This window comes from Cucumis melo, chromosome 10 (assembly GCF_025177605.1).
Source record: "Cucumis melo cultivar AY chromosome 10, USDA_Cmelo_AY_1.0, whole genome shotgun sequence".
In the NCBI taxonomy this organism is placed as follows: domain Eukaryota; kingdom Viridiplantae; phylum Streptophyta; class Magnoliopsida; order Cucurbitales; family Cucurbitaceae; genus Cucumis; species Cucumis melo.
The window spans coordinates 3,450,354-3,465,765 of NC_066866.1; the positions used below are offsets into that span (position 1 = coordinate 3,450,354).

The 15,412-nt window shown below is 31.4% G+C and overlaps 3 protein-coding genes across 5 annotated transcripts; all 3 read right to left on the minus strand.

The window, feature by feature from the left end:
- Positions 1 to 233: 233 nt before the first annotated feature.
- Positions 234 to 2,363, minus strand: LOC103489555 (galactinol synthase 1). The gene is made up of 3 exons (XM_008448785.3): positions 1,888 to 2,363; positions 846 to 1,304; positions 234 to 752 (listed from the first exon to the last, which is right to left on the minus strand). The coding sequence occupies exons 1-3, from the start codon at positions 2,197 to 2,199 to the stop codon at positions 525 to 527; spliced, it is 999 nt and encodes a 332-aa protein (XP_008447007.1). The 5' UTR covers positions 2,200 to 2,363; the 3' UTR covers positions 234 to 524.
- Positions 2,364 to 6,282: 3,919 nt separating this feature from the next.
- Positions 6,283 to 9,319, minus strand: LOC103489004 (ADP-ribosylation factor 2). 3 transcript variants are annotated; one of them, XM_008447978.3, is made up of 7 exons: positions 9,126 to 9,319; positions 8,424 to 8,584; positions 7,709 to 7,779; positions 7,451 to 7,570; positions 7,165 to 7,283; positions 6,995 to 7,076; positions 6,283 to 6,600 (listed from the first exon to the last, which is right to left on the minus strand). In XM_008447978.3, the coding sequence occupies exons 2-7, from the start codon at positions 8,569 to 8,571 to the stop codon at positions 6,595 to 6,597; spliced, it is 546 nt and encodes a 181-aa protein (XP_008446200.1). In that variant the 5' UTR covers positions 8,572 to 8,584; positions 9,126 to 9,319; the 3' UTR covers positions 6,283 to 6,594. The 3 variants fall into 3 exon arrangements, with proteins under 3 accessions (XP_008446200.1, XP_050947161.1, XP_050947160.1); XM_051091204.1 differs by lacking the exon at positions 9,126 to 9,319 and adding an exon at positions 8,771 to 9,080; XM_051091203.1 differs by lacking the exon at positions 6,283 to 6,600 and having other exon boundaries at positions 6,707 to 7,076; positions 9,126 to 9,287.
- A 1,239-nt stretch (positions 9,320 to 10,558) lies between these two features.
- LOC103489003 (1,4-dihydroxy-2-naphthoyl-CoA synthase, peroxisomal) lies at positions 10,559 to 15,077 on the minus strand. The gene is made up of 9 exons (XM_008447977.3): positions 14,626 to 15,077; positions 14,422 to 14,544; positions 14,230 to 14,331; positions 13,976 to 14,014; positions 12,642 to 12,740; positions 12,443 to 12,490; positions 12,265 to 12,360; positions 10,899 to 11,021; positions 10,559 to 10,794 (listed from the first exon to the last, which is right to left on the minus strand). Exons 1-9 carry the CDS (start codon positions 14,878 to 14,880, stop codon positions 10,678 to 10,680), a joined length of 1,002 nt encoding a protein of 333 aa, XP_008446199.1. The 5' UTR covers positions 14,881 to 15,077; the 3' UTR covers positions 10,559 to 10,677.
- Between the last annotated feature and the right edge of the window lie 335 nt (positions 15,078 to 15,412).

Here is a 15,412-nt window from a genome sequence, read left to right on the forward strand (position 1 = left end):
AATATGTAAAAGTTGTAATAGTTTTTCCGGTTTAAACGTTAGATAATTCCATCTATGAAATGATTTCATGTTAAATCAATAATGTTTAGTGTCTTCAAACATGAAAAGCAAGTGTGTATGTCATAAATTTTCAGTTACATTTAGAAAAAGAGAACCGACTATTTTATCTACTAAATTATATTGAAGTTATATTAGATGAATTTATATTCATAAAATTCTAGAAACAAGAAAGATAAAAAGAGAACATTGGTTCTCGTTTATTCACCACTATATTCTATTATCATCGTAAAATTACATTCATATCTTAATAAAAGAAAAAAAAGAAAAAGAAGATAAAAGTTTTATCTTTTTTTTTTTTTTTCTTCCAACATTTTGGAATACAATACTGAGTCTTTTGAGCTTCTATATAATTGGGTATTGGAATTTTGGTTCTTAATTGATACACTTATATTTCATAAAAGATTGGATATAAAATATAAAATTGTAACAAAGTAAATATAAAAATAGTATGGTTTTGAATTTCATCAAGCAGCCGAAGGTGCTGGCACATACGCAATATTGGGCTCAGTAATGGAGCCCAATATCGAGAATTTGGGCCGTGCTTGTATTTGGGCCTCATCATCTTCCTTAACGACTTCCTTCAAATCCAGCGACGTGTCGTTGTAAATGTCCCACCATTTTGACACCAACATCTTGATGTCGTCTCTTTCCATGTTTGCTTCTTGCCCTGTATACCTCCATGGTTTCGATCCCTGTTTTCATAAAACAAAATAAAGGCAATTTAGGTGTGATTAAAAGGTAAAAAAAATATGAAAAGAAAGTAGAAAAATTAAAGGAAGGCTTACAGCAGCACAGTAATGAACAACTTTAACATTATGAAGATCAGGAACGTTCTCGGGATGGCGCCACAGCATAGCTAAAACCAAATTATATGTAGCAGAAATGGGCTTGTAAACCTTCCCAAAGAACATGTTTAGGAAATCCTGCTCCGCAAACGGAGTTGGTGCCGTTACACGTAGAGTCTCCAGTAGCGACTTGTACGTTTCACGACTCGGTTCGAACACGAACATTCCAGCATTGAAGTAGAGTGGAGGCGGGGAACCGGAGGCGGGTGGCCACTTGACTCGGTCCGGGCATTGCTGGCAGTAACCAATCTTGTACTGTGGGGAATGGCTCCAAGTCTTCTCACAAAAGCAGTCCATTACGGCGTAGAAATGGCCATCTTCTTCCTCGAATAAATGGTCAATGTTTTGGTATACTTGAATGTCTCCATCTAAATATATCATCTTTTTGTACTCCACAAACTGCATTAAAAGATATCCCATCCATCCAAATCTCAACATTTACATCTATTTAATCATAATTAGTCACTAATTTTGTTTCTTTTGTGCAGTTAGAGTGAGCTATAAAAAACCAATCGATGTTGTGTGATACACCAAAATATTGTTCTTTCTGTGAGTGAGGGTTTAGTGTCTATACTTTCACTTTAATATCGATCATTATTTGGCTATTAAACTTTTAAACATGTGTTAAAGTCTCGGGCTTTTTACTATGGTACTTAATTATTAATAACGTTCTTGAACGTAATAGTAATCATCTTTGTGCATCCTTTTGAATTATTCGATTATAATTTATCAGTCTAAATTTTCAATATTTTTTTATTAGATTGGATACATGTACCTGTTACCACGCCATGTAAATTCAATCAAATGAACAAATATTAGGATCCTCGAGGTTATTACACTATCGAAAAATTTGAAAAAAAAAATTAAGAAAAATATTTGAAATTTTTGAAAAGTATCCAAACTTTTAAATTTACATCTGATAACTATTATTAATGCATTTTTACTAAGTTTTAAATGATTAGGAATGTTCGCATGCACTTACGTTCCAAATTCGAAGCTTGGAGTAGTTGATAACATAATAGGCCATGGCGAATTGGATTTGGTTTTCAGGAGGATAAATAGGTTCGATTTCTCGAATAATGCAACCTTGAGCCTTCAAAATTTTCCGATGTTCTATCGGAACGTCCGGTAGCACCGCCACCACAAGAGGGTATGCGGTGGCCACCTTCCGCAACCCTTTGGCCAAGCCTGTCACCCCTTTTACGTAGTCACCATTTCCAGCCAAGAACGTCACGTACGCCCTCTCCGTACTTGCATCGGTGGTCAGGACATTCTCAGAAAGTTCAAGAGCCATTTTTTGAAGTCCTCCAAAAGAGAGGGAAAGAAGGTTAATATTTGTTCTATTGGTTGTGTTTGTTGGTGTTGAAATTGGAGAGAGATTTGGGGTTGGTTTATATAATAGGGGGGGGGAAATGCAAATGCAAATGTGAGTGAAATGAAACTGAAATGAAGAGAGCTTTGGTCGTTTTCTGATAATTGATGATTATGAAGATGATTGGTTAATGGTAAAGGAAGGTGAAGAAGATTCCACAAACTATGAAATTTTGGCCATTTCTTATTTTCTGTTCATCGTGGAATTATCATGTGGAAAAAAAATTATCATGTAATTATTTAATGTAGTAAAACACAGAAAATGAAAAGTCATTCTTTTTTTCCTTTTTTCTTTTGGTTGTTTAAACATTAAATCCAACGTTGTGTCTATTACTATTACTTTGAAAATAAATTTGAAAACATTTCGACTCTATGGCAATAAATACTCATTTGAATTGTTTATATCGATTGCTTTCAAAGATTTAACATAACACATACATCGAATGTTCACACGTTGGAGAAAGGCTGGAATCAAGTGAAAATCGAGAACTCGTATCTATTTAATTACTATGAAGAATATTTCTCGATTTGAAGAAGGTTGATGTTTTTTAAGAAAAGAAACTAAGAGTAAAATGTGATCTTTTATACGTGTGTATGTATATAACCCACTCATTAGAGGATACTAACAATAACAAAAAGACTTAACGACTATTTTATCCATTCATAAGTTTTTTAAGGTGGAACAAGCTATGAACTTAAGTGGTTATAAGTTATTCCAACAATCTCTAACTATAAAAAAAATGTTTTACACAAACACGTGACAGTTGTATATTGACTATTTAAGATGAAATGTTTTAACATAAATTACCTACTACAGTTGATCGATCAAGTACAATAATAATTAGTGTTTAACTTAAAAACATTTTATTAAAAAGAGACTTGTTGATTTTTTATAGTTAAAAATGCTTCCTTGAGTGTAGGGCACAATTCATTCTTTTTTTGTGATCTGTCATTATTTTGCTGGAACCTTTCGTATAAAAGAAAATGAAAGTAGCTAACTTTAGTGTTGAGATACCTCAAAGTTGTTATTTGATACTTCGAAAGATCAAGCATAGAGTCCAAGAGTCATAACCATATTTAAAAAATCTATAGCCTGGATTCGCGAGTCGTGATCCAAGGGAAAAGTATCTTCAAAGAGCTTTAGGGCTACACCTTTAAGACCTAAATTATATTGAAATTATGTTTAATTATGTTTTCATTTGGACCTTTATTTTGAACCTTAAAGACAAAATTCTACCTACCTTATTTGCACATTATATTTGTACTACCTAAACTATGTTCTCCTTGAGATTAAAAGAAAAACAGTTTCTTTGCTTACCGATGATTATAAGCTTTAAAGCTAGCACATTGTTAATGAACAACATAAATTTGTATGTCGATTTTTGTTTATCTCTTTACTTCTCATTTGTCTGTCTTACAAATGGTGGAAATTAAGAAATGAAAATGGCAAAAGAAAGAAAAAAGGGGAAGGGAAAGGATATGGGGCATTGGGTTGAATTGAAATGTTGTAGAAGAAACAACACTTGAAGGCAATGGCAGTGAAGTTGATTTGTTCAAGGCCATTAATATCAATCACAATTATATGGAGAAGATTCTTATGTGCTTTGATATAGATCCATTCTCTCCAAAATATCATCATGATTTAATATATATTACTAGTTTAATTTCTATATATCTAACATTAACATTAAACACACATCTTTATAGAGGATGTAATTATGAGGAATGATATGTGTAACCCTTGTTTCATCCCATTAAAATTTAACACGTTTCGAAAAAAAAATGTTAAAGTTGATTATTATTCATATTAATATTATTATTTTGGGTATGTATGCATAGAAAAAGTACCCAATTATTGCTCATATTAGATCAATATTTTTGGTCCACTTGTGAAGAATTACATCAATTTTTAACTTTTGTTAAACATATTGTCATCCATGGAGTTTGGAGAGGCTTATTCAACCCTTTGAAGAGTCAATATCAAAGTTTCCAAAAAATCAAAGTACAACTTTTCTATGTATATACTTTTCTTCCCACGTTTCTATCCATATAAACAATTACTTGATTTGATACCTTAAGTATTGAAGTGTATATATCTCGATACTAATCAACACAAATTCTTTTATAGGTTAACCCTAAGCAAGCTTAGATTGACCATTTAAAAAATCGATTTAAATATGCCTTTCTTTTTACCATAGGGAGAGGGGAAAGGAGACTATGAAATTAATGTAAAACATTACTATATAATATTAATCTTTAGAACAACAAAACTAAAATTAAAATATCGGCTCCATGCCAAATATAATAGACGTCAAATTTAGGGAGAGTTTGTAGTCATGTGGCATCATTTTCAAGTGCAATTCTTTCACTTGATAAATGATGGCTTTGAGAGGGGACAAGAGGGGGAGCCCATCATGTTGAGAAAACAAATTCTTCAAAACTCCTCGAACTTGAAAAATTAAGAGATGTGTAATGATATATTTGGGCATAACTATTTTAAAATGGTCAAAATCACTTGAAAATTTCTTTTAATCATTTAAAATTAATTTTAACCATATGAAAAGTATATATAAAAATCTAAAGATTAAACATTAAATAGGTCTTGAATGATTAAAAGTGTGATTCAAAGTGATTTTACTTATTTTAGAATCACTTCGGATATGCTATGTATAACTTATATTTTATTTTTACTTTTTTTCTTCAAAGAAGAGATACGTGAAGAAGTAAATTTTGGTGAGTCGTTATAATTGCTAGCGTAATACAAGTTGCAAGTTGATACTAACGAGAACGACATAGAGAGAGAATGAGACGGTCCATAATGTGGACAATCCTACCCTCACACCCATGGGAGGTTTCGAGCGTGGGGGCAGTCTTGCATGAGCTCGAGGAAGGCATTCGGGTGTGTTCTTTCCAATGGTTAGAAGGGAAGTGAGTGTCTAGGAATGGTTTGGCCAATTGGGATAGGGTCAAAACATCTTGGTCCACAGGAAAAACCATGGAAATTAAATGGCAGCCAGGAATTGGATGCCCTATATATATTCTTTTATGCCAATGGAATTTGGGTTAAGAGGGGAATATAATTGGCTTCTTGATTCATAAATCACAACCATGTCTTTCCAAGGCCAGCTTGATTTACGTTTTGGTTTCGCAATCAAGAAAAAGATATAACAGGTCCGCCCATGCCTATTCCCTATTCCTATTCCTATGCTCATGGCCATAACTATGCGGATCCAACTAGAGATTCCCCGTGTCTATTATTTTTAAATCTTGAGGATTCTCTTTTATATTTAGAACATGTTTGAAAGTGATTATGGAATAACTAAAATTAGTATGTAACATACGCTAATCATTTAAAATTATTTTTTATTCTTTATGGTATGAAAATAAAATGTAGGAGTGTAAGTAAAATATTAGATTTATTTTGAGTAATATCTTTTTTGTTTTTAGTTTTCGAACATTATGCTCAAGAGAAAAAAAAAAAAAAAAAAAAAACCTATCTCTAAATTTCTTGCTTTTCGCATTATTGTGCAAACTTGAAAAAAAAAAAAGTTAACTTTAGAAACATTCTTTTGCTTTTTTAAATTTGACTTGAAAATTCAATTCCTTTGCTTAGAGAAAGATGCAAAATTAAAAATCAAGTAGTTCCTAAATGGGTACACTTATTATAATTATTTCAAACATGGCAACAAATTCTAAAAAATGATCCATTCAAAATCAATCTAATGCCCCCGATGCTCTCTCACTATTAGTGTAGAACACGAAAATACAGCAAATTCCCAATACTTTGATACTGACAAGTGATTTTAAAAAAATCATGACCATACCACAGACATCAGGAGTTCATATAAAGCTATCGAATTGGGTTAGAAAAACTCTTGCATGAGAATCTTTGATACATGGGCTAATCGATGTTTAGATTCTAATCATCTTAAACTGAAAAAGCTTCATCTTGATTTTAAAAAATGACTTATTTATTACTACTATTCATGCAAGGAAATAGAAACAGTAGCAACAAAAGAATGGGTTATGAGACAAATCCAACATGGAATGATACATCAACTAGTTTGAGCTAGAAACCGAAAGAAAAGAACAGCGAGTAAAAGCCCCGTAAAAGAGCCCAAAACACGATAACCAAGGCTAACCATTCTGATATTACAGTATAATGACAAATAGTTTTGCTAAAAGCTCCCGTAAACAGAAAAAGGAAAAAGAAAGAAAAAACCATAACCTCTTTTATAAAGTGCCCCACGAAAAAAATTAGATAATATTCACCCTGCATCCAGAACTGCGAGTCTCAGAAGCAAACTGTTCGATATCCTTATGCCTGCATACAATACAAGTATATGCATAGAGATGTAAATAGTTGTAAATCGAAAAAGAGGATGTTAGTAAATCGAAAAAGAGTTGTAAAATGTTATCTTTATTTTTACCTGGAGACAGGAGGAAGGGTTGGGAAAAAACAAAATTGCACATCTAAAGGTTGATGTACCATTTTTTTCTGTGTCTAAGTCATTTTATGAGCACCTAACAGAACCTACAACATTTAGATGCTAAAGAAACTTCTAGGATATTAAATTCTAAATAGCTGCCACCATGAGAACTAAACCCATGACTCTTTAGGGTTTTATTGATAAGGACATGTCCCCACTAGGTCAACCCATGATGGTTATCATGTTGTGGACCCTTGATATAAAGTTTGGTAAAATGGAGAAATTTACCTTGTTAGCAATGTTGTTGGAGAGCCAATCCAACCCCTCATAAAGACCCTCTCCGGAGGTGGCGCAAGTGCTCTGGATGTACCTGAAGAGATTCATGACGTATGAGTCTGAGTAAGGCAAGAAAACAGATGGAAAATTTAACATTCAGAATAAAGATAACAAAAGCCTACCAGTGACGCTGGCGGAGAGAGTGGAGACCAAGCTTGTCGGTGATCTCAGCAGCATTCATTGCATTAGGAAGATCTTGTTTGTTAGCAAACACAAGCAGAACTGCATCTCGCAGCTCATCCTAGGATCACAAGAGTTATTATTAGAATCTGATACACTAATAACAGATTTATTACAAAGACAGGGTTATTATTAAACAGTATCCCAAAGTAAAAAAAGAAAAAGAAAAGTGATGGAGCAAGATTCAAGATGATTTCTAACAGACGCTCATCAAATAGTGTGTAATACCTCATTCAACATCCTGTGCAACTCATCCCTGGCCTCAACAACTCGATCTCTGTCATTGCTATCAACAACAAATATGAGACCCTGTGTGTTCTGGAAGTAGTGCCTCCACAAGGGACGAATCTGTTGGACAACAAATTAATTAGACACTACATAAACGAAATATTTAGAAATAATGAACAAATAACGTGCACTGTAGCAGGATAAATTTTAATCAACTCAATGCACACTCAGATTGAAGAACAATCAATAAGTTCAAACCTTGTCTTGACCCCCAACATCCCAAACTGTGAAGCTGATGTTTTTGTACTCTACAGTTTCAACATTAAACCCTGCAAGTAAACGACATAGGCTAAATTACGGCCTTCCATGAAACAAGTGCTACAGAGTAGATTGTGCCAAGAGACATTTCAATATTTCATCAGTTAGTGAGACAATCAGCTAATTGACTTTGTTGTGTACCGTTTTTCTTTTTTATAGACAATAATCAAATGGATAATATGTAGACAGTTCAATATTCCACGTCAGAAACTTAATAAACAACCAAGTGCTTAAGCAGAAGTAAACTCCGACATGAAGAAGAATGCGTGAAACCATGGTAGTCAAATATATCAGTGACGATAGACATTTACTTATTCCTTCCTCCTCACTTCTGCATACGCTATATATTCATTTTAAGAAAACATTTATCCAGATGAAAAAATGTTACAAGTTCACTGTTTGATATGCTTGACAAACAACAAGTGTAGTACATTAATGAGCAGAAGAAAACTGTGAACTCAGCATGAAGGGTTTCGTATTGTAATGGTGGAATTCTAAATAATACAAGAGATATAATGCAGAAATAAGAGATGTCAGCAAGCTTTCCTTATCAAATAACAGGTTATTTATGGATCTATCTATCTACATATATACACAAACACATAGATCAAAGACAGATCATCCACTAAATCCATTTCTGGAAAGAGAAACTCACCAATGGTGGGGATTGTTGTGACGATCTCACCAAGCTTGAGCTTGTAGAGGATAGTTGTCTTACCAGCCGCATCAAGACCAACCATCAGAATTCGCATTTCCTTCTTGGCAAAAAGCCTACTGAAAAGCTTTGTGAACGTAAGCCCCATTCTCTGTCACAGCCTACATGAATCCAAAGATGAGATCGATAAACATATCGACAAAGATCGAGAGAAACTAGCAACGGCGAAAATGAAAATCAAGAAAATCCTATACGTAGAAATCCAGTTCCAAACAATAATGCGCAACACGGAAGAAAAAAAAAGATGCAGCTAAGGATCTTCAATATAACAAAATCACATCTCTCACGCTGTATCTGAGAGATCTGAAGGTAGATCACATCGCAACTTCAGATCGCCTTAAGACAAGAAAATTGACCACATATTAAGCTCATCCAAGAAATTCATGCATCCAATTGAAAAACAAAACCACAAAAACCCGCCAGAGAAAAAGCAGATCGGAACAAGAAATGTTGGTACCAATCAATCAAACATACGCCTATTTCGAATTAGAAAACAAAGCACATACGTTATAGATTGAAAAACAAAAAAAAAAAAAAACACACAAGGGCCATCAAAAATTGAAGAATCTCAAATATGAGAAAGACTAGAGAATCAGATGGAGAAAGAAAAAAGGAGAAGGAATTTCGGAAACAGAACAATACCTTCAACAAGCACCACCGAGAATCAACGACAGACAGAAAAGGAGAGACGGTGGGAAGGAGAAATTTCTACCGGGGGCCCTGTATATATAAACCGAAAGGGGAGGGCAAGTTGAAGTACGAAACTACCCTTTTGAGACACCGTGGGGGAGCCGATTACCCTCCAATCAGGATCGGACACGTCATGGGTCTGAGAATTCGAAGATTGGCGTCATTCGACTTTTCGCTCAAAATTGGAAATTAATATTATTTACCGCGTTGATTTTCTAACCAATAACTGATTGCCACGTGGTTATACATGTTGCGTGGAATTCAATGTCGTGGCCCTCTGGTCGTTGGTTATTCAAATTTTGAAGTCTTCAAATTAAAAGCAGACGTTAAGTTAATTTAAAGCTCATATGTATATATGTTTGTATGTTATAAAGTCAAATTATATATTGTGTTGAAATGATTCGATTTGAACTTTTAAATTCCTACATAATAACAATGATAATCTAATTTTTTTTATGAAGTCAAAAGAGAGCAGAATAATCTCAAACGTTGAAATATAATGTAATGCAAAAATCTACATTTTTTTTTTCAAAATTAAAATAATTTTATTTTTACCTGCCTTCCTAATTAAGCAAAATAGAATCATAAACTATTATTATCGACTCGACCATCTTCATAAAATGGTAAAACAATCTCAACCTATGGATTGAGTGGTCCAATGAATACAAATTTTAGTTACGTGCATTTTTTGCGATAAGTCTATAAAATTAAAATGTATTATAGAAATTTTGATAATTTTTCTTTCTCTAATCCGCACAATACCCTTAGCAAGGAATTGTCTTCGATTCTCTTTTATGTTACAAGAAAATTTAGGTTAGAATTTATTATTTTCTTAAGCTAAACTCATTTAAACCCGTAGACGGGTATCCGAAAATAATTATAATCACTCTTGTTTTTTTTAATTCATCATAAAAAATTATTTTAATTATTTAATATGAAAATTATATTTAAAAGTGTAAAATAAAATACAAATTTAATTTAAAATTATAAAAATCGTATTTCGTGTTTACGATAAAGGAGTTTTTAAAAAAAAATGAACAAAGCATTAAAATAATTGTATAGGACAATTCTGAAAACGGAAAAAACACACTTTCATAATATATTTGATACACAGTCGTCTAGGTTTGACTATTGTTTGTCTAACATTGGATAGTCAAATCTAAACGATATATTTTCAACATTCTCTATACACGATCGTTTAGATTTGGCTAAATAATTTTTTTCAAAATTGTTTTAGTACACGATCGTTTATTTTTTCAATATTATTTGCTGCACGATATAATTTGACTATTTCTTTATCCGATCATTTTATATATATATTTTTAAGTCTTTTATATTTAGTACACGATCTTGAACCAAATAACATGTTATGTTTATAAAAAAAATTATCATAATAAATGTAATTTTAATAATCGTAATGTTTATTTTAAAAAAATACCACATTGCTTTGACCCTTCGATTAACGGTACCTTGGCAGTTGGGATTGTTTTCATTGTTATTCAAATTAAGGTTTTCTTGGAAACTTAGAGAAATCCGGTGGCCGACGTTCCATATACGCCGATCTTCCTTCGTTACTCTCTTCTGTACCATAAAACATGAGTGTGGCGTCGCCGGCGAGGGCCTACACGACGGATCAGAGAACACTGAGTTAGTCAATGATCATCCGATCGGCTGGAAACCCATTAAAGAAATTTTGGAGTCTAGAATAATTTGAAACACAAGTACCTGAAGACCAGCATGTCCATCGTCGACGGCGTTGAGAGCTGATTTTAGTACCCGGATGGCGGTGGGACTGTTCCTTAGAATCTCTCTGCACCATTTGATCGTTTCTTGCTCCAGCTGATCCAGCTGATCAAGAAGCAAAAAACAGAGTTTAAAGTTTGATGGATTAAATATATTAATTTGGAAATTTTTTCGTACAGTTGTTTTAATTCGATGTTTAGTGGTTAATTAATTATAATTTTAAATTAATAACTAAAAATAATTAACCCTAAACCATTTAGTTTGTATTTAATCAGTGAATAACTTCGGATCACTTTGAACTATTAAAATTTGTATCAAACTACAAACATTATTGTTTAGTTTAAGTGGAGGTGTGACGTAAAAATCTATAGTCATGTTTAATTCGTCATACAAAATTTATCTTTAAAAAAAAAACAGAGTACAGTAAAAAAAACAAAGACGATTTGTTCATTTCCTTCACCATATATGATTTCAATTTAAATTTTTGAATTTTAAATTCAAAATTTAGAATTTGCTTTTGTACTTCATAACCACAATTTATTGTTTTTCAATAATTAGTTATTTCAACGATTTTTTTTTTCGAATGCATGAGTGAATTTTTAAAAATTTTGAAAATTTCCAATACACTAAAATCTATTTTATTAAAAGAGAGAGATCGGAGAGATGTATTAGCAAAAAGAGAGAGAAGAAAAGCTTATTAAGACAATTAGTTTTTTTTTTTCCTTTATCATTAAGTTTTAATTTAGAAGGATCCTTTATCGTTAAGTTAAATTGACTATTTAATTATTTAAAATAAATTGACCATCACCCTTAAATATATATGACAAATTTGTGTTTGGGACATGATTGAGTTTGGCTGATTTTTTGTTTTTTTTTTCTTTTTTCTTTTTAATTTAAATTTGTTGAAACAATAAAAAAAATGTTTGTAGATTATTTATAAAATAAAAAATTCCAATTTTTAAAAAGTTAAAAATGCTGAATTGAAAATGAAACAAAATGTAGAAAAGAAAAAAGTTACAAATGGATGAAAAGGTTTGGTCGTCATGGGAGGATAATTCTAAAATGTTAAAATTACTTGGTGTCTGTTTAAAAAATATAATCCTTACTAATTAATTTTTATGGTATAAAAATTGTTTTTAAAAGAGTAATTTTTTAAAAAACAAAGTGTTATGGATAGAAAAAAAAACTATTTACAAAATATAGTAAAAAAACTTAAATGAACTAGAGAGAGTTTCATGATTTTTGTTATATTTTGTAAATATTTTCAATATTTTTCTATTTTTAAAATGTTTTTTTAAACATGATAAAAGTTATTTTAACAATTTTAATGTCATTCTTACGAACTTACAGGTACTACAGTGTTGACGAGACCCATTTTATCTGCTTCGGAAGCAGAATAGAATCTGGTAAGAAACCACATTTCTCGTGCCTTTTTAGGGCCAACCTAGTAACCAATTCCCAAAAATCAGAAAAACAAAAAACAGAGTTTAAAAGTTGAAACAACTAAATCTATAAAAATGACTTACCAAACGGGACATAATGGAACTTCCATAGCCAGCATCGAAACTCCCCACCTAAAGGGAAAAACATTTCAAAATGCAAATACAGAGTAAAGAAATTATCAAATCATGAATTAACAAAGAAAAATTATGTTAAAAAGAAGAAGAAAAAAAAATAATTTAATATTATATCATCTAACGAATAATAACCTTTTTGAAGTATTACCTTAGGACCCGTCTGACCAAATATTGCATTTTCTGCAGCAATGGTTAAATCACAAACCATGTGCAAAATATGTCCCCCTCCAACAGCATAACCAGCCACCTAAATAATCATACAATCAAAACTAAAATTGAAAACTACTATTCTTTCTCCAAAATTTTGGATCTAATATCCACCTAGATTTTTAAATTTTTAAATATTGTATTTTAGTTTTAATTCCATTTGATTCTTTTAAGGTTGGGATATGATTAAAAACAGTAATAATTAGAAATATAATTAATCATACACTAACATTTAAATAATTATAAATATGGCAAAGTCTATAAGTATTAGGCTTTTATCACTAATATACATTTATAGTCTACCGATAATAGATTAATATTTACAAGATGATCTATCAATGATAGATTTGGACAAATTTTGCTATATTTGTAATTATTTTAAATGTTGCTATATATATCAATGTTTTGAATTTAATTGTTACATTTGCAATTTTTTTCGTAATAGAACTTATAAAAACACATCGTGGAACTTGGAATACTTGGGTGATGTCCATTTTCATTTTTTTTGAAAATGTTAAGTTATCTCTACATTGTTTCAAAACTCATTTTATTTAAATTTCATATATTAACTATAGTTTTTAAAGTTCTAAGAAGGGTAGAGGATAATATCATAAATTTTAAAAACATAAAAGTATTTAATAAACAAAGAGACTTTATAAGGTCATGTTTAAGCATAAGCAACTAATCAATTGGAATAAGAAAATTTGTTATAGTTAGTCTATAATGAAAATCAAAACGTGGGAGTATTAATTTGATTTTAGTATGTAATCCTACTCTTTTGGATGGGTTTCAATCGGAGCCCTTTTATAATTATTATATGGAACCCCAACTAATAACTTTCCGTCCTTTATCAGTTATCTCTAGATTCATACTCATATTTGTACCAGCATTAGTATCAATATTAATATCGATATCGGTAGTTGTTTAAATGATCTAAATGGATACTAATATCCATAAGTAACAAGTTAGTATCTTTTTCCTTATATCCTTCATAATCTCTAGATTCATACTTAAATCGATTTGGTACCCATAATAAAAACGCTTGAATTTTGTTTTTTGGTTTTTTTTTTTGCTCTTATACCCCTTTAATTTTTGTTAGACCAATTCTCATTTCATTTGTCGTTGATTCAATTACGATAGAATCAAAATTTCATTTCAGGTACAAAATGGTGAGTACTTTAATTTAGCAAAATTAAAATATAAAAACCATGATGATTTTCAAACAACGTAGTATATAAAGTGAGATAATACAAAAAGGAAATTGAGAAATTGTACCATAGCAATAACAGGTTTCGGAAGACGACGGATTTGAACCTAAATAAGGATCAAGAAAGTAAATTAACATATGAAATAAAAATTGTTAAATCATAAAATTGATCCTACAATTAAGAAAAAAAATGTTTGAATTTTGGTTTCATATTTGGATTAGTTAAATACTCATACCATATTTATAAGTATTATATTCTAACTTTTTACTGGGACCCAATTTTGTAATGAACTAATAAGGAAATGAAACGACGTGTCGGTACCTGTAAATCCAAGACATTAAGACGACCAAAATCATCGTAATCAGAATAACCATCTTTCTTTCTCAAAGCTTGATCTCCTCCGCTACAAAACGCCTCCGTTCCCTAAACCCCAAAGAAACTAAATTAAAACTCCTTTAATTACATTAATCAAACAACTTAATCACAATTAATTAACAAATTTCAAAATTTTACCTTTCCAGTAAGAATAATGACTCCGATTGAACTATCATCTCTAGCATCGTTAAATGCCCGTATGAGCTCTTTAATTGTCTGCGGCCGGAAAGCATTTCTCCTCTCTGGCCGATTAATCGTAATCTACAATTAGGGCACAGAAATTTTGCAGATATTAAATAAAAAGATGAAAACAGTGATTTGAAATTCGATTGAAATAATTACCTTCGCAATGGCTTCTCCCACGGCCTTCTCGTAGATGATGTCGGTGAATTCCTTGCCGAATTCGTCGCCGGCGATGCTCCAAACGACAGGGTGAGTTGAAACGGTGCCGTGTTTGCGGTGGTAGCTGTCGTCGATTGAGGCGGAGGAGAGGTGGATTGAGTCGGGATTTGGTGTTTGTGGAATTGGAACGAGGTGACTGGAAATTGAGGCTACTCTCCTTGTGATAGTGTTCTTGATCAGATCATTCTCCGCCATTGTTGAACTGGAATTAGAGATGAAGAAGAAGAATAAGAAGAAGAAGAAGAAGAAGAAGAAGAAGAAAGATCAGTTGAGTTATGAAGATTACGGTGTGATGGGGTGATAGATATTGGATAAGATAAGGTCTCAGTATGATCAGCTGATGCTACGTATTCGTTGTTTTAAGTAACAATTTAGTCGGAATAAATGGGTTCAATACATATGTCTATCAATTAAGCAAATTATTATATGAAATTAGTTAAGTATGAATTTATGAGATAAAAATTAACAATTTTAGTCTTTTAATTTTTAGTTTGGAATCATGTATTCTTAATTTTGTTATAATTTAGTTTATGAATTATTATAGGTAATAGTTTTAGTCTTTCTATTTTCAAACTTCTTAACTCGAAAATAAGTAATTTTTAAATATAATAAAATAAATTAAAATATTTATAAAATATAAATAAAATTTTATATTGATATATATATTAATATTAATAATTTTGTCCTTTATGATAATGTCACTACATTAAAATCGTAAATTTTATAC